Source organism: Amblyomma americanum, chromosome 6, assembly GCF_052857255.1.
Source record: "Amblyomma americanum isolate KBUSLIRL-KWMA chromosome 6, ASM5285725v1, whole genome shotgun sequence".
Taxonomy (NCBI): domain Eukaryota; kingdom Metazoa; phylum Arthropoda; class Arachnida; order Ixodida; family Ixodidae; genus Amblyomma; species Amblyomma americanum.
Window position 1 is genome coordinate 65,163,876 of NC_135502.1, and position 19,746 is coordinate 65,183,621.

General features: G+C 43.4%; 1 protein-coding gene across 1 annotated transcript in view; it reads right to left on the bottom strand.

Moving 5' to 3' along the window:
* Positions 1-527: 527 nt before the first annotated feature.
* LOC144093607 (glycine receptor subunit alpha-2-like) overlaps positions 528-19,746 on the bottom strand; it is an 83,330-nt gene continuing 64,111 nt past the window's right edge. Inside the window, exons 4-9 of the mRNA XM_077627166.1 lie at positions 18,068-18,291; positions 11,310-11,392; positions 10,721-10,855; positions 8,648-9,030; positions 3,509-3,541; positions 528-1,681 (exon numbers count right to left, since the gene is read on the bottom strand). Of these exons, the coding sequence (XP_077483292.1) occupies positions 1,505-1,681; positions 3,509-3,541; positions 8,648-9,030; positions 10,721-10,855; positions 11,310-11,392; positions 18,068-18,291 (1,035 nt within the window). The 3' untranslated portion in view covers positions 528-1,504. The remainder of the gene's footprint in view (positions 1,682-3,508; positions 3,542-8,647; positions 9,031-10,720; positions 10,856-11,309; positions 11,393-18,067; positions 18,292-19,746) is intronic.

Sequence of the window (19,746 nt, forward strand, 5' to 3'; positions counted from 1 at the left end):
TGTTCTCCCTGCCATCATTTTTGTCCTTTAGGCTGTTTTTAAAACTTCAAGACACCCTTTTCTCTGTTATTATCCATTCATTGGTTTTCTTGTTTTTCTCGCTATTTTGTTTAAGCGGGTGCGTTTTTTTCCCGCCTATTTTCACTTTAACATGGCAATTCGCCGGGCATGCCGCCGTTTTATCAGCACTCACAGCTTTGCCTGCCCGAACTCAAGTCTTCCCAAGACTAAGTGCATCACATTCTGACCCTCTCTACATCAAACCTCTTCCTTACCCTCAGACCTATCCTGGTCCTTCCTCATCAGAATGAGGGGCCCATATGATCCGGCTGGAATGATTACCGTAGTCGCTCAGAAAAAAAATCTCTTCTTGTAAAAATGTCATTCAGTGGTCTGAGGCTTCCTTCCCTTTCATCTTTACTGCTTGCCCTTTAGGAAATTCATCATGTCTCCTATATTCTGTCATGCATTGCACTATTTGGAATTTATGTCTTTAAAGAACAAAAATGACAAACAAACACGAAGAGTTTGCTGACGGCGGATATTTATTCACTAAAACGTATGTTTTCACGACCATAGCAACATTTGATGCTCTCGGAGTTAGTCAACAAACTAGTACTTCTAGGTTTACAAAAACACAGCAACAAGAGGGCGCTGCATCTGCACTCCGAACTAATAAAAGGAATGGGTAACCTAGTCTAAGTGCTGTTTTCAACGCACTTGAGCAACGCATTGTCACCCAGAAATAATTATCGTAAACAAATGACGAGCTTTGAAGAATAATTTCTACACCTGAGCTTTATTGAGTTATAAAGGACTATAAAGAGGACTTACTTCCTGGTCAAGCTGACAGCTAATTCTAAATCCCGTTCCAAAAAGTAATTAATACCTATTTGATTTATGCAGCATGAGAATAAAAACTTCGCAAGAATTGCGTACGCCATGCAACACACCACGAAATGTCCAATGTTGGCTCAATGCTTTGTTGATGATTTACCTGCAAAGTCTACTGAAGTATCTATAATAACTAATAACATTTATCTTGTTGTATTCAAGATCATCGTGGATGAAATGGTTTGAGCCACACTGATAGTTTAAGGATTAAAATTTAGCAGTATTTGACGACATTTCCTCCATAATTCATTCATTAGGCAACAAGACCAAATTTCTTGTCAGATATGTACTGCTATGCATTTCTAGCTATCGAGATGATGTTTCAAAATAAGCGGACATGAGAAAATGTGGAAGATCACTGAATGACGTCTAAAGAGCAATAGCTGTTAAATACTGCTACTGACCTTCTCTGGATGACATGAAAAAGATGATAAATTGCTAAAAGTAAAAAAAAAAACGTCACGAATACCGGTACGAATGATTGTGCGGTGAAAACTCCCATCACAAACACGCACACAAAAAAGAACGGGGATGCTACCGCCGCCAGCGCCATCATTTCCTGTCTCTGTTCGTGCTTTTAATACGGACAACCGGGTGCGTAAGCAAGACATCACAAAAGGTAGTATGGCCAGTAGGCGACGCTGAACGCCAGAAATGCCATAGGAAAGGCTACTCGACACATCTGGTCGATTCTTTTGGCCTGAACCTTGTGCTTGTTTCTGGTGCCTTCGACGTCTGTCAGTGACGGGCTGATGTCAGTATTTCCAGAGACGGGACTGCACGGCACCTGCGGAGTTCCAGGAAAACGTGTGAGCAATGGCTTGGCTCGACTGTCGACGTCCGTCGTGCGAAAATTTGTGAGCGTTTGCGCACAGCTGCGTAAATCGTGATACTCCGAGAGAGCATCGTGATGGTGACTCTGGGAAGTACCGCAGTGCAGATCACTTATTTCACAGCGTGCAACGAAAGAACTGACTTAGCTGCCGTGCGTCGATACCCGCGCCTCTCCGCGGACAGCACGCGGCCCTATATCTGCAACGTGGAGCAGGCGCCAAAGTAGTGGCGACGTTGCCCTTCCTCGTAGTTCCAACCGCTATTGCCCTTATTCTTATAGCTTTAGCTCGGAAATGCGTCATCACAATGTGTCGAGTAATCTCACTGATGCAGCTGTCGCTACATTTTCGGAGAGCTTCTCGCTGAAAGAGGATTCTGGTCTGGGCTAGTTGGTTCAATGCTTAGGAATGTTGACCCAGCGTAATGAGACGAGTACACAAAGAAAACATTTCACGGTGCTGAAAAGGCAGAAGACGCCTGCATCTGCACCTCTTCAATCTTTCTACAGGAAGAAGAACGGTCATTCGTGGAACACGCTCCATTCTTGCGTATCAACCCCGGACGGGTGGCTCGGTGAAGTGTTTTTTTTTTAGAGATAGCTGTTTATTCACTTCCTAACGCTTTCTCGCCGGCACTGACTTCTTTTGTTTTAACCGCTTTTAAGTGTTTTGCCCGGTTAATCGTTGGGGGCTGTGTCATAGTCTTCTGTTTCCTTTTATTTGATGTTAGGGGTTCCTGGCGTGTTCTTTGTTGACCATCGTTTTCTGTTTTAGCGCAATGGCTGGGTTTTTTGCCTTTCTTCAGTTCTTTTAATTGATTTTATTAGTTTTCGTTGTGTTAATTGTTGGCAGTTTGTTTTAATCTTTTTTCATCGCTGTCTTTTTTATGCCGGGCCTTAATTTGTCGTGCTTTGCTTGTGTTGCCTTCTGGTGCTATCTTCTCTTCGCGTTTTTTGCTGTTGTTTGCGTGTGTAGGGGACGAAAGGAGGGGGGGGATGCTCACGCTTCTCATTTTTCATTGTTTATGTGCCTTACGCCGTCGGCGGGAACACGTGTCACACTTCTTTGCCATAATTGTCGTCCGTATCTTGGCGATATCTCGCAATATAGGTGGTCGACCGCATCACGGGGTCCACGGGTCAGGCATGTATGTTTTCTTCGTGTTCTCATTGAGTGGCTTATCGCGACCTGGAGTAAAACTTTTCTGTACTCTATACGCGTGTGTAACACAACTGCAAAAGAAAGACAATCTCATTTATTTGTACAATGTTTCTGCCAGTCGTTCTGCACTAGGGCGTTATAATACCCTATGTCCAGAGCAGCGCCATTTCCACCACAGGAGGGAGGGATAAAATATCTGTCCTCAATAGATAAATATAAATATTAAAACGGGATTTTTAGGCATACAGATCAGTTACGCAACAAAACCAAAATGTTTTTGCTCTATCTTCAAGAAAGCCCCTTTCTCTCCTACTGTTCTTGTAATACAAAACTTCTCCCTTATAATACAAAGTTCTCCCTAAGCGGCACTGAGAGGCTTTGTCTCATCACTGCATATCGGCTGTGTCGACTGCAGCGCCTCAGTTGGGATTAGTGAGCGTTTCGCGTATAAGGAGCACAATACTCCTTCTATCCTTGCATGTTTACGTTCAAGCACAAAAAAAAATTGCTGCAGGATTTTTTTGGTCCACTGCAGCTCAGATTGCATGCTTTTTAAAGCACAGTCATTAAAACACGCATAAAGCCGCAGAGCGCAAATATAGAAACGTTTTGAGTCTTACCAAGTTTCCGTTGCAGGCTTTTCCTGGCAGCAGCTGAGCAAAACGAAAGAACATGTTTACAACACTGGCCACCTGCAGTGCCTCAGGGAAAGGAGCCACAAACAGACCAGAATAATCCCCGCCAAGCGAGCCTTCACTGGTTTCATAACGAAAGAACGGTGTGGACCGCTGAGTAGCAAACATCCGTAGTAGTTTGTGGCTTTTGACGCAATAATTCGTGCTACCGACGCGAGCAGACAAGGGACGAATGAAGAGTAGACAGCCCAAACGCTGCACTTCAAATAAATTTTTCACAAACAAAGCCCTTCTACACACACAGCGGGGCCAGACGCCCCGTATGCCAGAAGCTAACTCGAATACAGAAAGACTGCAAACACCTAAAAGAACAATAAAATTACAAAAAAGGGTTTGTAGCATATCAAGGTGCTCAATTCCAGTTGCCTCTTGTCTTTTAGTTTTTCTAGGCTATATCAGAAGCGCGCAGCACATGGATCCTCAAAAAGTTCTCTATTTTCGGATAATGTAGCGGTTTTCTTAATAAAGAAGGAAGCAAAAATAGAGTTTAATGAAACAGACTAAGAAAATAAGAAACAAGAGAAAACAAAAGACTAACTTGGAATGCCGGAAACATGTATTATTTTTGTTGCTGTTTCCTTTGATGCTCGCCGTATCTAGGTCTGCGGGTTGATTTCCTGCCTATGCGCTTTCTAGCGCTGCCTATTGTGTAGAAGAAATTTAATGGTGAAGTAAACTCTAGTTGAACTCCCGCGTTTGTGATGTCTCCACGGCTTTCCCTTATCTCTTCCCGCTGGTACCGTGTTCCGTTGGGAACCGTTCTGCCATGCCCTTATAGGTGACACCACGCACATAGTACCTACCTAATGGCTTTCTCCCACACTGACTATCCAGCGTGCCTTTTTTTTTCTCGCTGGCGGGGCATGCAGTTAATACAATAGGTGTTCGAGAAACCGTCAAGTCAGCGCAATTTGTACGGACTTGACGGAGACTTCTCGGGGACTGCCATACCACAGCTGGTGTTCCGTGCACTGTAGTAAATGGCTTGTTCCTATCACTGCAGACGATGACTTTCGGGTTTCTGCCTGCCTATTCTCCATACGGTACTAAAGTTACGGCGCTAGTTTGAAATTTGCTTTAGAGTATATAATGCCTTGCAACATACCGCAACAACTGCCGAGTGACCTAAACGTTCACGCACTTGTGTATAAACTCGCTACCAGAAATGCTTTACTGCATTTGTATTCGTTGCGTTTGTTACAACTGTAACCGTGGCATTTTGTGAATGGTAGCCGTACATGTCTTTATTGAAGTGAATCCTTGTGTCATATAAGAGACTATTCAAGAGCTGGTATGACGCCACATGAAGACATCGTGTTTAATAATATTGAGAAATTAGACCGCCATCCGACTTACAGACTTTGAGTCCTGTACCGATTATGTGCAGTTCCTTTGCGCTTTGAATCTATGCGTAATCTTTCTATCAAGATTATTCCTCATGCAGCGTGTCTCGATCCGAACTGTTGTCGATATGTCCAATGGGGCTTATGAAGTACGTTTATCGCTTTGAATCAAAAGGAAGACCACTAGTGCTTGACACCTTCTGTATTTTCTTTCACGGCACGGTGCCTTTCATTTTATTTTTTTTTTGCCGTGCGACATCTGTTTGGAACAAAGAACCCGCTCCTACATTTTGACTATTTTGTTATTCCTAGATCGCAAAGAGCATTACCTATTTCTTTTCTTTCCTCCCACAAACGGGAAGCAACTGCTGCAGGCTGCTTCTCTCATGCCTTTTAAGAACATCCCTCGGCACCATTAAGACATTGGTTACTTTTTATTCCGGCCACGCCTCGATCGGTGCCCATTAGCGTCGCAGTTGTATAAGTTCGCACCTCCGCTTTCCCAACGTTTTCTCCGCGGCACAGCCGCCTTTCATATTTTCTCCCTATCGTTACCGCATAATAAGAAACCAGAAGAACGTAGTCGGGCAGTCTTCTCGGCGTTCCTTTTTAAGCAATCCATTTAGCTTGCCTTTTTGAACTCGACTTCGCACTATAGCAACTATCACAGCCATGCGTCCTGCGAGACTACGCGTTCTTGGAGACCTTAGGCAGTTTGCCTAGTGTCCACAACATACTCGTGCGGAAATATAGAAACGGAGCCCGCTATGACCTTCTAAGCCTGTTTACGCGCTAGATATTGGTAAGTGGGAGGTGCAACATGTGCAGGCTGTTAGTCGTCCTTGTTTCGGTTCCTTAAGGGCACAAAGTGTCTCGATACTTGATAATATGTATAAAGGCGTGATTTCACTCAGAAGAAAATAGCGTGCTCCGCCTTCTCAAGCCCGCACCCTTACTTGACTATGCACCCTTCGTAGGATCTTGTTCCTCGCACGGCGCACTGTTCAGTACGTATTTCCCAGCATCGAAAATAAGAAGCGAAAGCTTTGTGGCTAATCAAAACATACTGTGATAGAGCCACAGCAAATCTGTAGTTCACTATGACCGCATTTTACCGCTGCTGACCGTGACCATTTAATTACGGTAATAAAAGTAACATAACGGCTTGACAATTATTTAAGAGCTCTATGGAGGTGTTCTTCATTCCTTGTAATTTTATTATTTACAAGTGGCTTATAATATTAGCTCTGCCATCAACGAGAAATAATTTTGCTTAATATTTTCTCTGTGCACCGCAAGCCAGAGTACATTGCAGATATGCCAGTAGCGGCCACACTTGCTAAAAAACCACAGCCGGAGAAAGTATTTGGAGTTGTTGCTGCCGCTCCTGCAGAAGCTTCTATCACTGCTTGGTGTCGCCCAATTATTTATTTCTTCGTTCTGGGACAAATTTTAAATAGCGCGTTACGAGAGAAAAAAGATTTATGGTGTACTGATCTTTCTGTCCCTTTATTTCAGTCCAGAACGCCCTGAAACGAAGCGGTTCATAGAAACGCCTGCGTTGAGTTAGTAGGCATCCATATTTATAAGCAGCGTTAATAGCTCCAATGCTCCTGGAAATGAATCACGAAAAAACTTTGCTTCGAGAGAGATTCTGAAATTCTGAACAGCGAGTTACGAGAGAAAGAGATTTATGTTGCACGGATATTTTCCCCTCCTTTTGAACCATCCAGAGTTCCTTGAAACAAAGTGGTTCATAGCAACGCCAGCGTTGAGTAAGCAGACATCCACATTTATAAGCAATCCGTTAAAAGCTCTAATGGCCCTCGAAATGACCATAGTGATCACAAAAAAGTTCAAATTCCTTCCTTATGTGCAACCACATCTGTGCAGAAGCTCTCCTTCTGTTGGTCCTAAAGAGAGCAAAGTGATTTCGCCTTATATTTGTTCTTAGCGGCCCGGCGAGAAAAAAGCAACAAGAACTTTGCGGTAATTTCCAACTGCGACGCTTTGTAGCACGTCATTGCAAGGTTCTTCAAGAGAGCCAGGAGTTTTGTGTTCGAGGGCCGTAATAAGGTTCTGGTCTCTGGAGAAATCTGGAAGAAGGAAAACCTGCCAAAAGGACAAGTGGATAAAGTCTCCGTGTTCCGCACGGACCGTTTATGAAGCCTTCCTCCAAATAATCCTCGACAGCAATACAAACTTTCGCTACAGGCAGCAATAGAAGCCGGGAGGCTCTACGCTGCGTCCTTACGGCGTCCGGAAGTCATAAAGCTTAATGAAGGCCAGACCGCGGGACTCCTCGGCTTTGCGAAAATACCATCCAGCTCCGCCACGGCTTAGAAGCCTAGTTACTTCCCGACTGTTACCAGCAAACAAAGCTAAACTTTGCCGTGCTTTCCAAACGCGATAAAGCCTCGATGTATGAGTCCGAAAGTGGGAAAACGCGCAATGTGGTAAGGGCAGAAAAAGTGAGCACAGTGCCACTGAATCTGTGCCGAGGTACGTATGTGAGTGCAGCGGTGGAGCTGCCCAACCTTTATTAAAAGCTATATCTCCTGAAACGACGTTGCAAAAAGGAAACCTTTGCCTGAATAGCGGCAAGCTAGCCTCGATAAAGTTATTAGGTTACGGGAGGAAGTAGCTACACGTGGAAAGGATTTCAGTGTAGCGGTAATCCAGGAAGTTGAACGGTAGGCTGCAGCGGCAAGCTTTTAGAAAAGCCTATGGTTGAGCTTAAGGTTTCCAAGAAAAAGGTTTTCCCCCGTGTAATAATTTTTAGGTTTTCTTCTTTTTTGACTCGCCACTATTACTCGTTCCACCACGCTGTACACGAAGTGTATGGTCTATTTCCTTTGGTGAATTGTTGAGAAGATAAAAGTGCCTAACACGTATGTTTGAGGACCACTTCAATTTGGACTGCAGTTTCATTGATCTGAAGCGAACAAAAACACAGCTAAATAAAGTCAAAGAAGGTCTCGCCTGTCTTTTAAGCATAGCGATTTAGTGCCTTCAAGCAGTCGAAGATATTATCGTGAACACATCAGCCAAATTGCATGAAGCTGAATAGAACCTCGAGCTTATAGACATAGCCTGAAGATAGTTGTCCTCCCTTCTTCCAGCTGTTGTACTGGCTATTCTATCATCGCCACTACAACGCCCTAGAGATCGCCGACGTGTGACGTCCGCGGCCGCAATCGCCGATGTCTTAGCCAACACTACCTCACGAAATTGTGCTCTTGGCGGACTTTCCACACGATACCATGGCCAGACCAGACATTAAGCCGGGTTACCAAACGGATGGTAAAATAATGAGCCCCGGCATAAACCGCTCAAGAATGACAGGCTACAGGACGAGACAGTAGTAGACGCAGCGTTTCGCTCTGAAACGTAGCCCCAAGTCACGAGAAAACAGACTTTAGGATTCCAGTCATAAGAAGCAGCTGCAGCTATGTACTACGCCTGCCACTTTTCAGGTCTTGTCACTTGTACGAAAAACTAAAACAAAAACGCTTGCAAGATATTTTCTAATAATTTTTAGTGATGAGCAAAAAGAGCGTTGTTTCAGGGTTCCTTGAAGATTACCGTAAAAAAGGCTAAGCTTACGAACCCCTCCGATAGTGAGCACGTGAAACAGTAGCAGGCTGTGCAAGTTCCTTTCCCTACTCTCGCTAAATACCTGTCATGTCAGGCTATCTTCAATGGGGGTTGCCATACTTACCACAGCCACTTTGCTCTCAGGCAGCGTCGCCACCACAGGAGGCGGTGACTTTGCAGCCGCCGGCCGCTTCCTCCACAAGTAGTTGACGAAGGTGAACTCGAGTAGCGCGGCGAACACGAACATGGTGCAAGCCCCCATCCAGACGTCGATGGCTTTGACGTAAGAGACAGGGGGCAGGTTGCCCTGTATACCCGCACCCTTGGATGAAATGGTCAGCAGCGTGGTGACGCCTAATGTGATGCGCGCCGGAATGGCTTCCACGTCGAGCCAGAAGGACACCCACGAGATGACCACGATCAGGATGGTGGGGAGATATGACTGGACCAGGTGGTAGCCAATGGAGCGCTGCAGGTTGAACTCTGCCTTGAGGCAGCTGTACTCTCCTGCAGTTTCACAGCCGAGAATATCGGTAAGTTATTTTCAATATATCAAGGAAAATGTCCGCATCCACAACCAAATATTACAGACGGGCATGAGAGCGGTACTGTTCACGAAGTTGGCGCCGAGCCCAAAACAGGATCAAATATTCTATCTCATTCTATATCTTTCGCTAATAATCTTATGAAAACTGTAGATACAACTTTGATCGCGGGTGGTACAACTCTTCAATCCCTTGAATATTTCAGTGTAGTGACCTAGGCAATAAAAAACAAACGTTTGATCCTTTGTAGTCCGGGAGAGCGAGAAAGACAAAGGTTATTGTTGTTAAATCTCGGAGTATTCAGGTGGGTGGACTCCTTAGTTCAGGATTCCGATGGCTGGCGCTGACGTCTGGCCCCGTCGGGTGGTCTGACATTGGTCCTTCATGCCATACGGTAATGAGTGTTCAAGAAATATTCCTGTCGCTCGGCTCAAAACGTTTCTCTGCTGAGCCTAATTGAAAGTCCTATATGCTGACAACATGCATTTTTTTAATTGGTTTTGAGGGAAAGGAAATGGCGCAGTATCTGACAACATCCATTAATGAAATCCGTCTTAACCAGCTTGCAAGCCTTTCCAGAAGAAAGAAGATGGCGACGACAAATAAGAGAGGATGCCAAAAAAAATTATTCGTTTGTGGAAATGTATGCTTAAGAAATTAATATCCTTCAATACGAATGACTTTGCTTCTGCCCAAAGTAAACTATCTGGTAAGAACAACAGTTCGTGATGTACTCATATGCAGTCATGCAACGACTGAACGTAGCATGCGCCATTGGCGACCGGCCGTTTATCTTTGTCCAGACAGTAGATAATGTTCACTGTCTTCAAAAACTTCTTTCTTCAGTCCCTACTCAGTTACTGCTCACAAAATTTTATTCACCAATTTTTTTTTACTTTATACATTTCAAGGACCCAACACTGATTACCTGAATTCAAATAGCGAAAAACGACAAAAAAAGATCGCAGAGTAGACCACCTAGCTAATAAACTTTAGGACGCAATAGGACTATTATTTCACAGTACTTAAACGCATTGTTTTGGTTTCATTTGGTGCGCTGGAAAGGCATTTTTGTTACCTGGTCCTCTTGTGTTAAGTTTACTTGCTGCCAATCTCTGAAGCCTCTTCCACTGGTAACTTGGTTCAAAAGTAATCGTCTCTAAACAATGACTTGAGTGTTTTTGAGCTAAAAGTGTTCTCAAAATATTTAAATTTTTATTAATGCTTATACATGCTAGGATCTTATGATAAACAAAACATTTACTTGTCCTTTGTTGTTATGTTGAGTAGTTTCGTGCTTACTGAATACATCCGAATATAAACTTTCATCGCTGTAAAGGATGCTGCTAACATCAGTGTTATAAATGTCCATCGCCACCGTCGTTGAGTTGTTTTGCCTAATTTATAGCAGTCCTTATATAAACTGCTTTGTATCGCCAGCTTACAGAAAGAGGCTTCAGGGAAGCTGATGTTTAAAGTGTCGATCTCTTTTGAGGGTTAAGCAAGACCGCCGCCCTTAAGGTCTATGACTTCGGTCTGTATTGCCGCCACCCTAACTTTTCTTCCGCGATCAATTTAATACAGTAAAACTGTCGCTGCCAATAATTCATGTTCCATGACCTTCTTCATAAAAATATAGAAGTCATACGTACCGATGTGGAATGTCTCATTGCACAAGGACGTGTTCACATTTTGAATTTCAAATTGAGGGAGCTTCATATTTTCGTAAAGAATGACAGGATTTGTCTTGGACCAGTGTAGCTGTAGCTCGTCTGTCGTCTTTGAGACTGCGCAAACAACGAAACGGAACGTCAGTGAACCGATTTCTTTCGCACTTGCATAAAACTCAGTCTTGCAGAAACACTGTGTGTGCCGTCGGCTGCATTCTAATGTCCGCAAGACTTCATTTACGAAAATAAAAAAATTGTTCCCATTTAAAGTGTCACGCGGAGGAACATATTTCTGACTCGTAAAGAACAAAGATTTTATTATTGCCAAGCATGTTAGAAAGTTATCAGTTTTTGTTGTAAGAGGCTTTGATAGACAAGAGAAGTCCTGTTCGCCCCGGGAACTCAGTAGACACCGACCACATATTTTTATGCCACTTCTGAAAGCCAACGATTATTTTCTTTCGCAATGTAAACTAAAGAATCTGCTTTATTGATGTTCAAGCAAAGTGTTGTTAACATCACTATCATTCGCTTAAATTTAAAGGACTAAATGCAACCAGTAGAAACTTACACGAAGCCAATTCAATCGTGCAAACTTGTGCATCAAGGGGGTACCGGTAAAGATCCATCATGCACGAAAACGTGAGCTTCAACCTGCAAGAACAAGACGCATAAGTTGTTACACAAGAAAGTCTTACCCTAAGATGCATGAAAATGTACATCTGTGAACGTGTTCGGCACGCCAGACAACGCAACACGTCTCTGTAGATATGCAAGAGCAGCACCAGTAAGCGTCTATGACAAAAAAAGTCAAGGAACGCAAGTGAGGTGTCAGCACTACTACAATCGTTTTTCTTTTACACTTCTGATACCTGTCTCCTTTCTCTTCCTTTCTTTCTTTCCCCTGGCATTAAAGTATTATTATTTCAAAGATAAACTAATCGAAGATGAACTTATCGTTGAACTGCGAAAACTTTTTACATCTCTATTCGGTAAACGTAATGTAACCATAAACACATTTTCATGCAGTCATAGTATTGACGTTCTAAATGCGAACACTTGAACAAAATCACAAAGCAGCCCAGAAAAAAATTTTTTTTCAAGCACGCAGTAGAACACTGCAGTGAATCAAACCCTTTCCGACTTACGCGCGACTACATAGAGCCTTCCCTGGCATCTCAAAAAAATGGGCCCCGAGGCATGCACCTGACGCGGGCGTAATTATATTTCCGCACGCTGTCGTTCATCAGCACCTCCTCTCGCCTACGTTTATACGTCACGAACACGCACTTGCGCAAGGCGTTCAAAGCGAACATCCCTCTTTGTTAAGGTTTAAGAGACACGCCCGCTTCTTCTCCGGGAAGATACCCTGTGCGGTAGGCTGTCCTGACTGTCATAACGAGGCGCTTCTCGCAGATGGAAGGTGTGTCGCGAGACACTCCACTGTGGCCACTTTGTATAAAGCGCACGCTTTGTCAACGTTCTGAGAGTGTTACACGAGTTAAATTTAAGAAGAGCACTTTCGCCGTAATCACAGCCTACTTGTTTAAGAAACATGCATGGTCCAATGCTGTACAATGATCTACCTATCTGATCACAAAACCATGTCAATAGCAGAGTTTCGCTATTTTTTTGGCAATTTTTTTTTTGTGGCGTATCTAGAGGGAGGGTGAGGACAGGAGGCGAAGGGAATAGACTGTAACGCGTTTTGTAGTCGTGTATTAAGTTTAATATTCTTTAATGTCTGTAATGATATTTTCCTGAGCTGTATAACTATGTTGTTCATATCTAGCAGCCGCTCAAGAGGAAACGCAGCATAAAATTATGTCGCCTAGTATACAGGGCATTTCCTGGCTTCTTTCTGTACATGCCAGGCTATTTTATATATTCTGCCAAATCTGAGGATGAATTCAACCGCTGCTGCTTACTGATTATAAACCCGTTTCCCAGCCTCATTACTCATCATTGCCCGTGTGAAGCGCCCAGTGTGCATGCTTCTATAAACGGGAAGCATGGCTAAACCTAAATTGGGACTGATTTTGAGTGCCCATATTTTCAAAAAATAAAGAAAGCAATCAGTCTATCACAAGCATTGTTTTTTATGTTTCTTTTTTATTTGATTAGAAACAAGTAATATTCACTGCCATTGAATTCTCAGGCAGTGTTCGCTCACGCTTTTAACAGCGGAGTGGGGACATGGATTTCCCCCCTGGCCACTGTTTCAAAGCCTTCAATTTATACGCCTGGGTGGCTGCAACCATGCGATAAGAGCCACTGCCACCTTTAGTTCTAGGACAATTTCTTGGTTCGTTCTTTTCGCCAGTGCCTGTAAAGTCTGCTCAACGTGTAGGCGTTCTTATCTCAAACTCCCATTTTTCTGCCACAACTTTTCCTGTCTATCCTGAGCACTTAGTCGAAACTAGGGTCCTTAGACTTATCTCTGCTCTATGTTCTGAAAATAAATTTTCGTTGCTGGGATCTCTTTAGAACTTCTTGCGCCTTTTTTTTTCATCTTTCCATTTTCCACAAACAGTGTTGCACTAAAAGCTCGTTCATTACATGGCCATAATGCCTTAGTCTTTAAAAGCTTTCATTTTCATAACCCTAGCCTCGCAAAGTCTTCTTACAAAGCCAATTTACCCAGTCTAGAGCCTCGCACATAATAGAAAGAATGAGCAACCTTTGTTTCCGGAGAAGCGACGGCGTAGTATTGGGGACCTCAAAGCCAGATTTTCGGGGTATTTAGTAAGGCTATTAAATTTAGCTCATATGTTAGAAAAAAATGAATAGAAAATGCCGATGCGGTGCTTCTTGTAAATACTACTGCAGCCTTTAAGATATCTTGCAAATATAAACCAGCACGTTGTAGCCCTTAAGCAGGAATTTTTCAAAATTTTTATGACAAATACCTACCAGGAACCCCATTAAAAAAACAACTCAATTTTAAAACTTCAGGAGCGCCCTTTCATTTTTATTTTTAAAGGGAGGTGAGAGGAGGCGAGTACATGGACTTCTAAACACTTCCGCTGCAATAAAAATAAACTGTATTTGAAGGCTGTGACAAGAATAATTATGTTTGCTGTGTTGATTCCTTAAATCATTGCATTGATGAACTAAACCTTCAATGAATTTACGCAACATGCACAGGAACTACAAAAATAAGCACATTACGGCACCACAAGGAAACAAATGAAGCAAGCTAAGTTGTGTATTAAGGGCCTCTAGAATACGGGGTCAGAAAAAGTGAAAGCGAAAAAAATCTACAGCCCTGTAACTTGATGTAGATGAGTGCAACAAAACTGCGGCAAAAATCATGGTTGTACTTTTATTTGTCACAAGTATGAACAAAAAATGCTTCTGCATTATTTTTTGCTGTCCTGGCATTCCACTCATTATGTATGATGCAGCTAGCTGAATTGAACAATAGTAACATTTGAAGACATTAAAAATTTCAAAATACTCCAAATTTGACCCGATCCCGGCGTCAAAATAAAGCGCCCTTTTGAAAATTGAGATATTGATCATCCTAAAAATAAGTGCACCCATTGTTGGCTTCATGGGCACCGACAAAATTTCTGTATGTCTATCTGCATGATAAACAGTTTTGTCAATAGGATCCGGCACTCTTTCGTGTTATGGCTCCTGCAGACTAGCAAGTTTTACAGCCAGACTCTGCATGTGCCCTGTCTATAAGACGACTTTATATTTCCTGCATTTTTCTCATATTTTTTTCTTTTGTCGTCACATTATTTACTCTTTGGCTCCGATTTTGTTGGACAGACATGTCATTTGGTTCAATTTGTTGTACGCAAACACGAGATTAGGAAAATTAGTCTATGCCATACTGAACAGCGCTTGCTCCTTTGCAAGTAGCCTTTCTTGCCCGCCGGAACAAGTGCGCCGCGGAGGTCACACAGAAACTTTATGCAGTTCCTGCCCTTGAGATTCCTGCACTTTGTTTTTTACTACCATGTGGAGGGTGCCTTCTGGGACACCAAAGCGCTTGTTCGCTCGTGCACTGCTTGATCCTCTCCAGAACTTTCTTCGTGCTTTTTTAGACCAGACAACGATAAAAGTTTTGTTTTCCGCGTTCGAACTATCCTAAACAGCGATAAAACAAGGGCAGGGAATTTGGAGCAACCGATAAAAACATTTTTTTTTGCTTTATACTTCACAGAACAGCGCGACGTCGTGTTTTGGTCTTCGTGAAGCCTGCTGCTAAAATAAATCTCTCGTGAGTACGCGGGGTGCAAACATTCTTAAACTTCGCATAATACAAGACCAAAAACATATTCCAGTAAATGAATACTTATGATAATCTGTCGAGCTACGAAATATTTAATAAAATGCGACATACAGAAATTCGTGCCTTTTTGAGCACTTTCTTTCTCAACAAAGCTAACCTGACAATTTTCTCTCTTTGCTTGGAAAACATCAACCTCGTCAGCTTGAGGTTGAGTTACGGTTGAGATAAGCGAAGTGGTGTTAGATAAGTGTCGAGTTCATGAGATTGCACGTCCAAATGTTGAGAGGCGCTACGTACAAAATTGTAACGTTTAGCCAGCCTCATCCCTACCTATTCCCTCACCTCAAAGAAAGGTCGCGAGGCCCCCAAAAGCTGATGTGTGCCGCCAGCTCTTTTATGCGTGTGTGCGTTCCGCGTCGGACACGCCAAGATGCTCATCACCTCCAGTCCTCACTCATTCTTTGTTCCTGCCCTTCTTTGCCTTCTTCAAGTGCACAAAACTTCGTTGGCGGATAGGACGCTGATGCCAAGCATTTCGGTGCAGCGACCGGGGAACTCAGAGCTGGTAACACTTTCAGCTCAAAGGACACAGCCGCACTCTCACAAACAACCAGAGCAAAAGGCAGCACTGGGAAGAATTTCAGCACACGTCCTGGCCACAGTCATGGGTTGACGCCACACATCTCAATTTGAGCGCGGCTGCACTTGAAGATATCGCGCATACAAAGGCACAGCTGAAGACCTTCATTCGAGCATCCCGGAGAACACGTCTTACGTTCGCATTGAAAGTGCGTGCATAACCGGAGCTCCTTGCCTACCCGTCTTCACACCGCGCATACAAAATGTGCAAACATGCGAGCGGAAACCCTGCCAACCTATATACGGGAAAAGTCAGCAATATGCTACCCACGTACCCCGACCTTCAAGCAAAGATCTACGTCTGCACGACAGTTTACAAGCTGCCCACACGGCCTGGCATCGAAGCCAACAAGCAGGCCTAATCCGAGGCAGGAGAGACAGCCTTTACCATAGCAGACGTTGGTAGGCTGCCTTGAGACGGACGATGCCCCATATCCGGTGCTGAAGCATAAACCTTAAAAAAACCACCCACTGTGCGAACTTCAAAGCTGAAGGCCTGCGGGAACTTGGTGGGTTGCTTGGTTTCAGTTCATCGTGATTAACTAACGGTGGTCAACCCCCTGGTTAAAGGGCCCGTACGGGGCAAAACACAAAGAAGGACGGGACGAGAAGCATCGTACGTCCCGTCGCGTTTATTTGTATTTTGTCCAGCTCGCTTTGTTAACCGAGAACTTCACAGGATGTAGTAAGAAGAAGGTACCGATCCTGTTTGCTTAATGTTCTGTCTCCGTGCAGTGCTATCTTTGTCATTCAAAACTTGCCACGCTAAAAAATAGCACTTAGTAGAAGAGTTTTTCACGAAGTCAGTGAAGGAACCGAATGGTGCTTGCGTAGGTTAGCTACTGTTGTCCGGCAAGTCTATGACTGTAATACGTAATCGCGCACTCGGCAGAAGAGAGTTTGCACTAATTTAAAGTCAGCTCCGTCCGCCTCGTTTCACAGCCTATATGGTTCCCATAGCGCAGAATAGCGCGACCATCTCTGAGCTCTAGATTAAATTTGCAGAGACTGCCACGATTTCACTAGTGACAGGTTTTTTATCACGCATGGCAGGGTTTTTAGCACGCATGGCCGCTATTAGGATTGCGTATTTAAAAAAGGCACCTACTTATGTTACGAGAAAAAAAAACTTCCTAACGCATTCAGGAGTGGCGTGTACGAAAGTGCCGATAGGAAACAATTTTTTTTTATCTACAGCCTTGATGAAAAGATTTCGGTCAACATGCTTTCCTTTGCAGCCATGTAACGTAGTGCTTACGGCAACAATAAAACCATGCAGGCATTGAAAGGCGATGACGACACTCCCCCTTACCCTACACAGATTTTTAACGAAAGTGGGGGAGGCATACGTGAAGTACTACACGAGTGAAGAGTTAACCATGTGGCCAGAAAACTTCTGACAAATGCTGTGCTTGAACACTGTGTTTGTTATTGATCTGAAGTGATGTATAGGCGGTGAAAATGCAAGATGAATTTGCTAGCAGCCTGGTTCAAACAACCCTCCACTCGGCGTGCAAGATGGGACCGCACCGCACGTACACCACGTCATCAGTGTTTGTGGTGTCGGGTGTCCCCCTTTCACTCCTTCACAAAATGCCTCTTTTATTGTCAGATAAAAGTGAAACGTAACGGGAAGTGAGTTCATATTAAACACGAAAATCTGGTGCATGTCGTAAGCAGACTTTGAAACTAATTTCTTTTAAGTTTCCTTTCTAAGTGCCACCACCACAACAAGCGCGGGAACCGCAATGCTAGCTTGCGTGCATTCTTAATTAGTGTCGACGGCTGTGCAGCGAACTTCATATTTATAAATAAAACGTGAAACTCGACTGGGCTATCAATTTTAATTAGCAATCGGCTGAAGTTTATAATGATGCCAAAGTTAAACTAGAGTTCGTTTGCGACAGATTTCTTTGAACCCGCTCTCTTATTAAACTCCATTCGGTGGAAACCAAAGGTTCTTCTTGTGTTTTTAGGTCCAGATATTGAATTTTTTATTAAGCGCTATGGCAAATGGTACGGCGTAATGATACACTGACAGAAGGCTCATTCTTTTGTTTCGTTAATGTTTCTCTTCTAGAATGTTGTCAAAGAAGGGGGGCCAGGCGGGATACGCTGAGAGCGATAACGTTTTCAGCGCGGACCGCTGTGCTTCCGCGCTTATCCAGCCAGTGATAATGAAACCAGCTGCCGTCTTTAACCAGTAATTAGCATAAATTCCAGCCTCGGCAACTCAGGCGTTAAGGACGGCTGAAACAGATAGCCTTGATCTTTTTGCTGCTCTTTTTTTCTCGAAACGATCAATGGAAATTACTATTCAAAATGAATAAGATATACAAAGCGCTCCAAATATTTTTTTTTTTCATTTTCCTGCAGTTCGGTTTATTTTACGTCCGTCAAAGCATTTTCCGCAGTGCCCCAAAGGACAGACCTATGCTTCTTACCTGAGCATGTAGAGGATGTCCCCCGATGGACTGATCCGCACCAGAACGTTGGGTACTGTGACGTACTGAAACTCTGCGTGCTTGGCGTTGGCGAAGAAAACCTCGGGCTTCCATATCCGTTGCACTAGTTTCGGGTCGTTGAGGTCAAGGGGCCCGCTGATGCCGCTCATCTCAAAGCGGTCGTCGTGCCATCGCTGTCTCAAGTACAGGTCCACTTCGTAATCCTAAAAAAAAATGCATCCTCATTTTTTTTTACACAATCGATGTTGCCTTATGCGTTGTCCCGCATCTCAAAAGAGGATTCTTTTCACTGTTAAAGCAACTGTGACTACGAAAGATGGAATGCTAAGCGTTTGTTCATAGGAAATCGGATACGATTCAGTCTCCAGGTTCTTTTCTACTAGTCTTTAACTATCAATCCAGAATGCGGTACATACCTATTTCATCACGCAATGCATGAAGCTAAAATCAATCCCTTTGTTATATTTGTATCAAGTTGTATCTGTTGCGCGTACAGCCAGCACGCAAAGCGACTCATTATGCATGCCTGGATAATCTAGTGGATAAGGCGAAAGTATACAAAATCATTTGTTCAAATAATATAAAAAAAGGTCAAGTCCTTGCTGAATTTACATTTCTAATTCAGCAGCCGAAAGATTTCTATGCAAAGATGATGCAGCCTGCAATTACAGCATCTCTTTGGACACACATTCAAGGTATATTTGAATAAAGTTCTAATACAATATTTTTTTTAGAGAAAGACTCTATCATTGTTCAAAACTAATTTTAAAACAACCTGGCCATTCCAGCACGCCTAGTAAGGCAGACGGCACTCGCCTCAACTGGGATCTTTATTGGAGTTTCTATTTTCCTCGACAAAGCTCTACACAGCATTACAAGAATAAAAAAAGTCTTGCCCATCACTCCACACGCTAGTGTTCCCAACGACTTCTGCAACAGCCCCTGGGTTAATAAACAGAGGAGACCAGTAAAAGCCGAGAAACAAACACAGTCAGCCAAAGACGTAATGAGCGCAAAAGAGGTCACATCTAGTGCTTGAAAGGCAATACACGCTTTTATCCTCTCTCAGCCTGATCAGTATGCACGGTGTGGGGCAAAAGTTTCTCCGGCAGCCTGCCCAAAGGCGTTTTGTATATATTTGCCTCTGCCTAATTCTTCCTTGTCGTTTAACGGGAACTACATGGTAATCGGCCTCAATTACCATTCTCTTCACTTCCGTTTACCGAACACGCTTCGTGGCCCCCGCACCTAAAATAGTACGTTCATTTTGTACTCTGGTTATTGCCTCAAGACGTAAAAAGTAAGTTAGTGGCCATAAGAGCAACTATGACTCTGAATAGCAACTTTGATTAATTTTTTTTCAGAGCTAGTTTGTTTCAGATTGTTCCGAAATACAACTCTGACGTTTCTGAACAGCTGCCTATGTTCTAGCATGCAACTTACTCTTGACTACCTAATGCAGCCTGCAGTGGCGCTAGTGGCCCAAGTGATATACGAATTTAGAGAAATTAAGTGGCAGGTATTTATTTATTATTTATTTATTTATCAATATTGCGAATCCCTGTTTCAGATATTTTTACAGGTGTGGGTTCTGGCCGCAGGCAAACAGTCGACCAGGCATAAACACTATTTCAAGTATGCAAAATGTAAAATGAAGA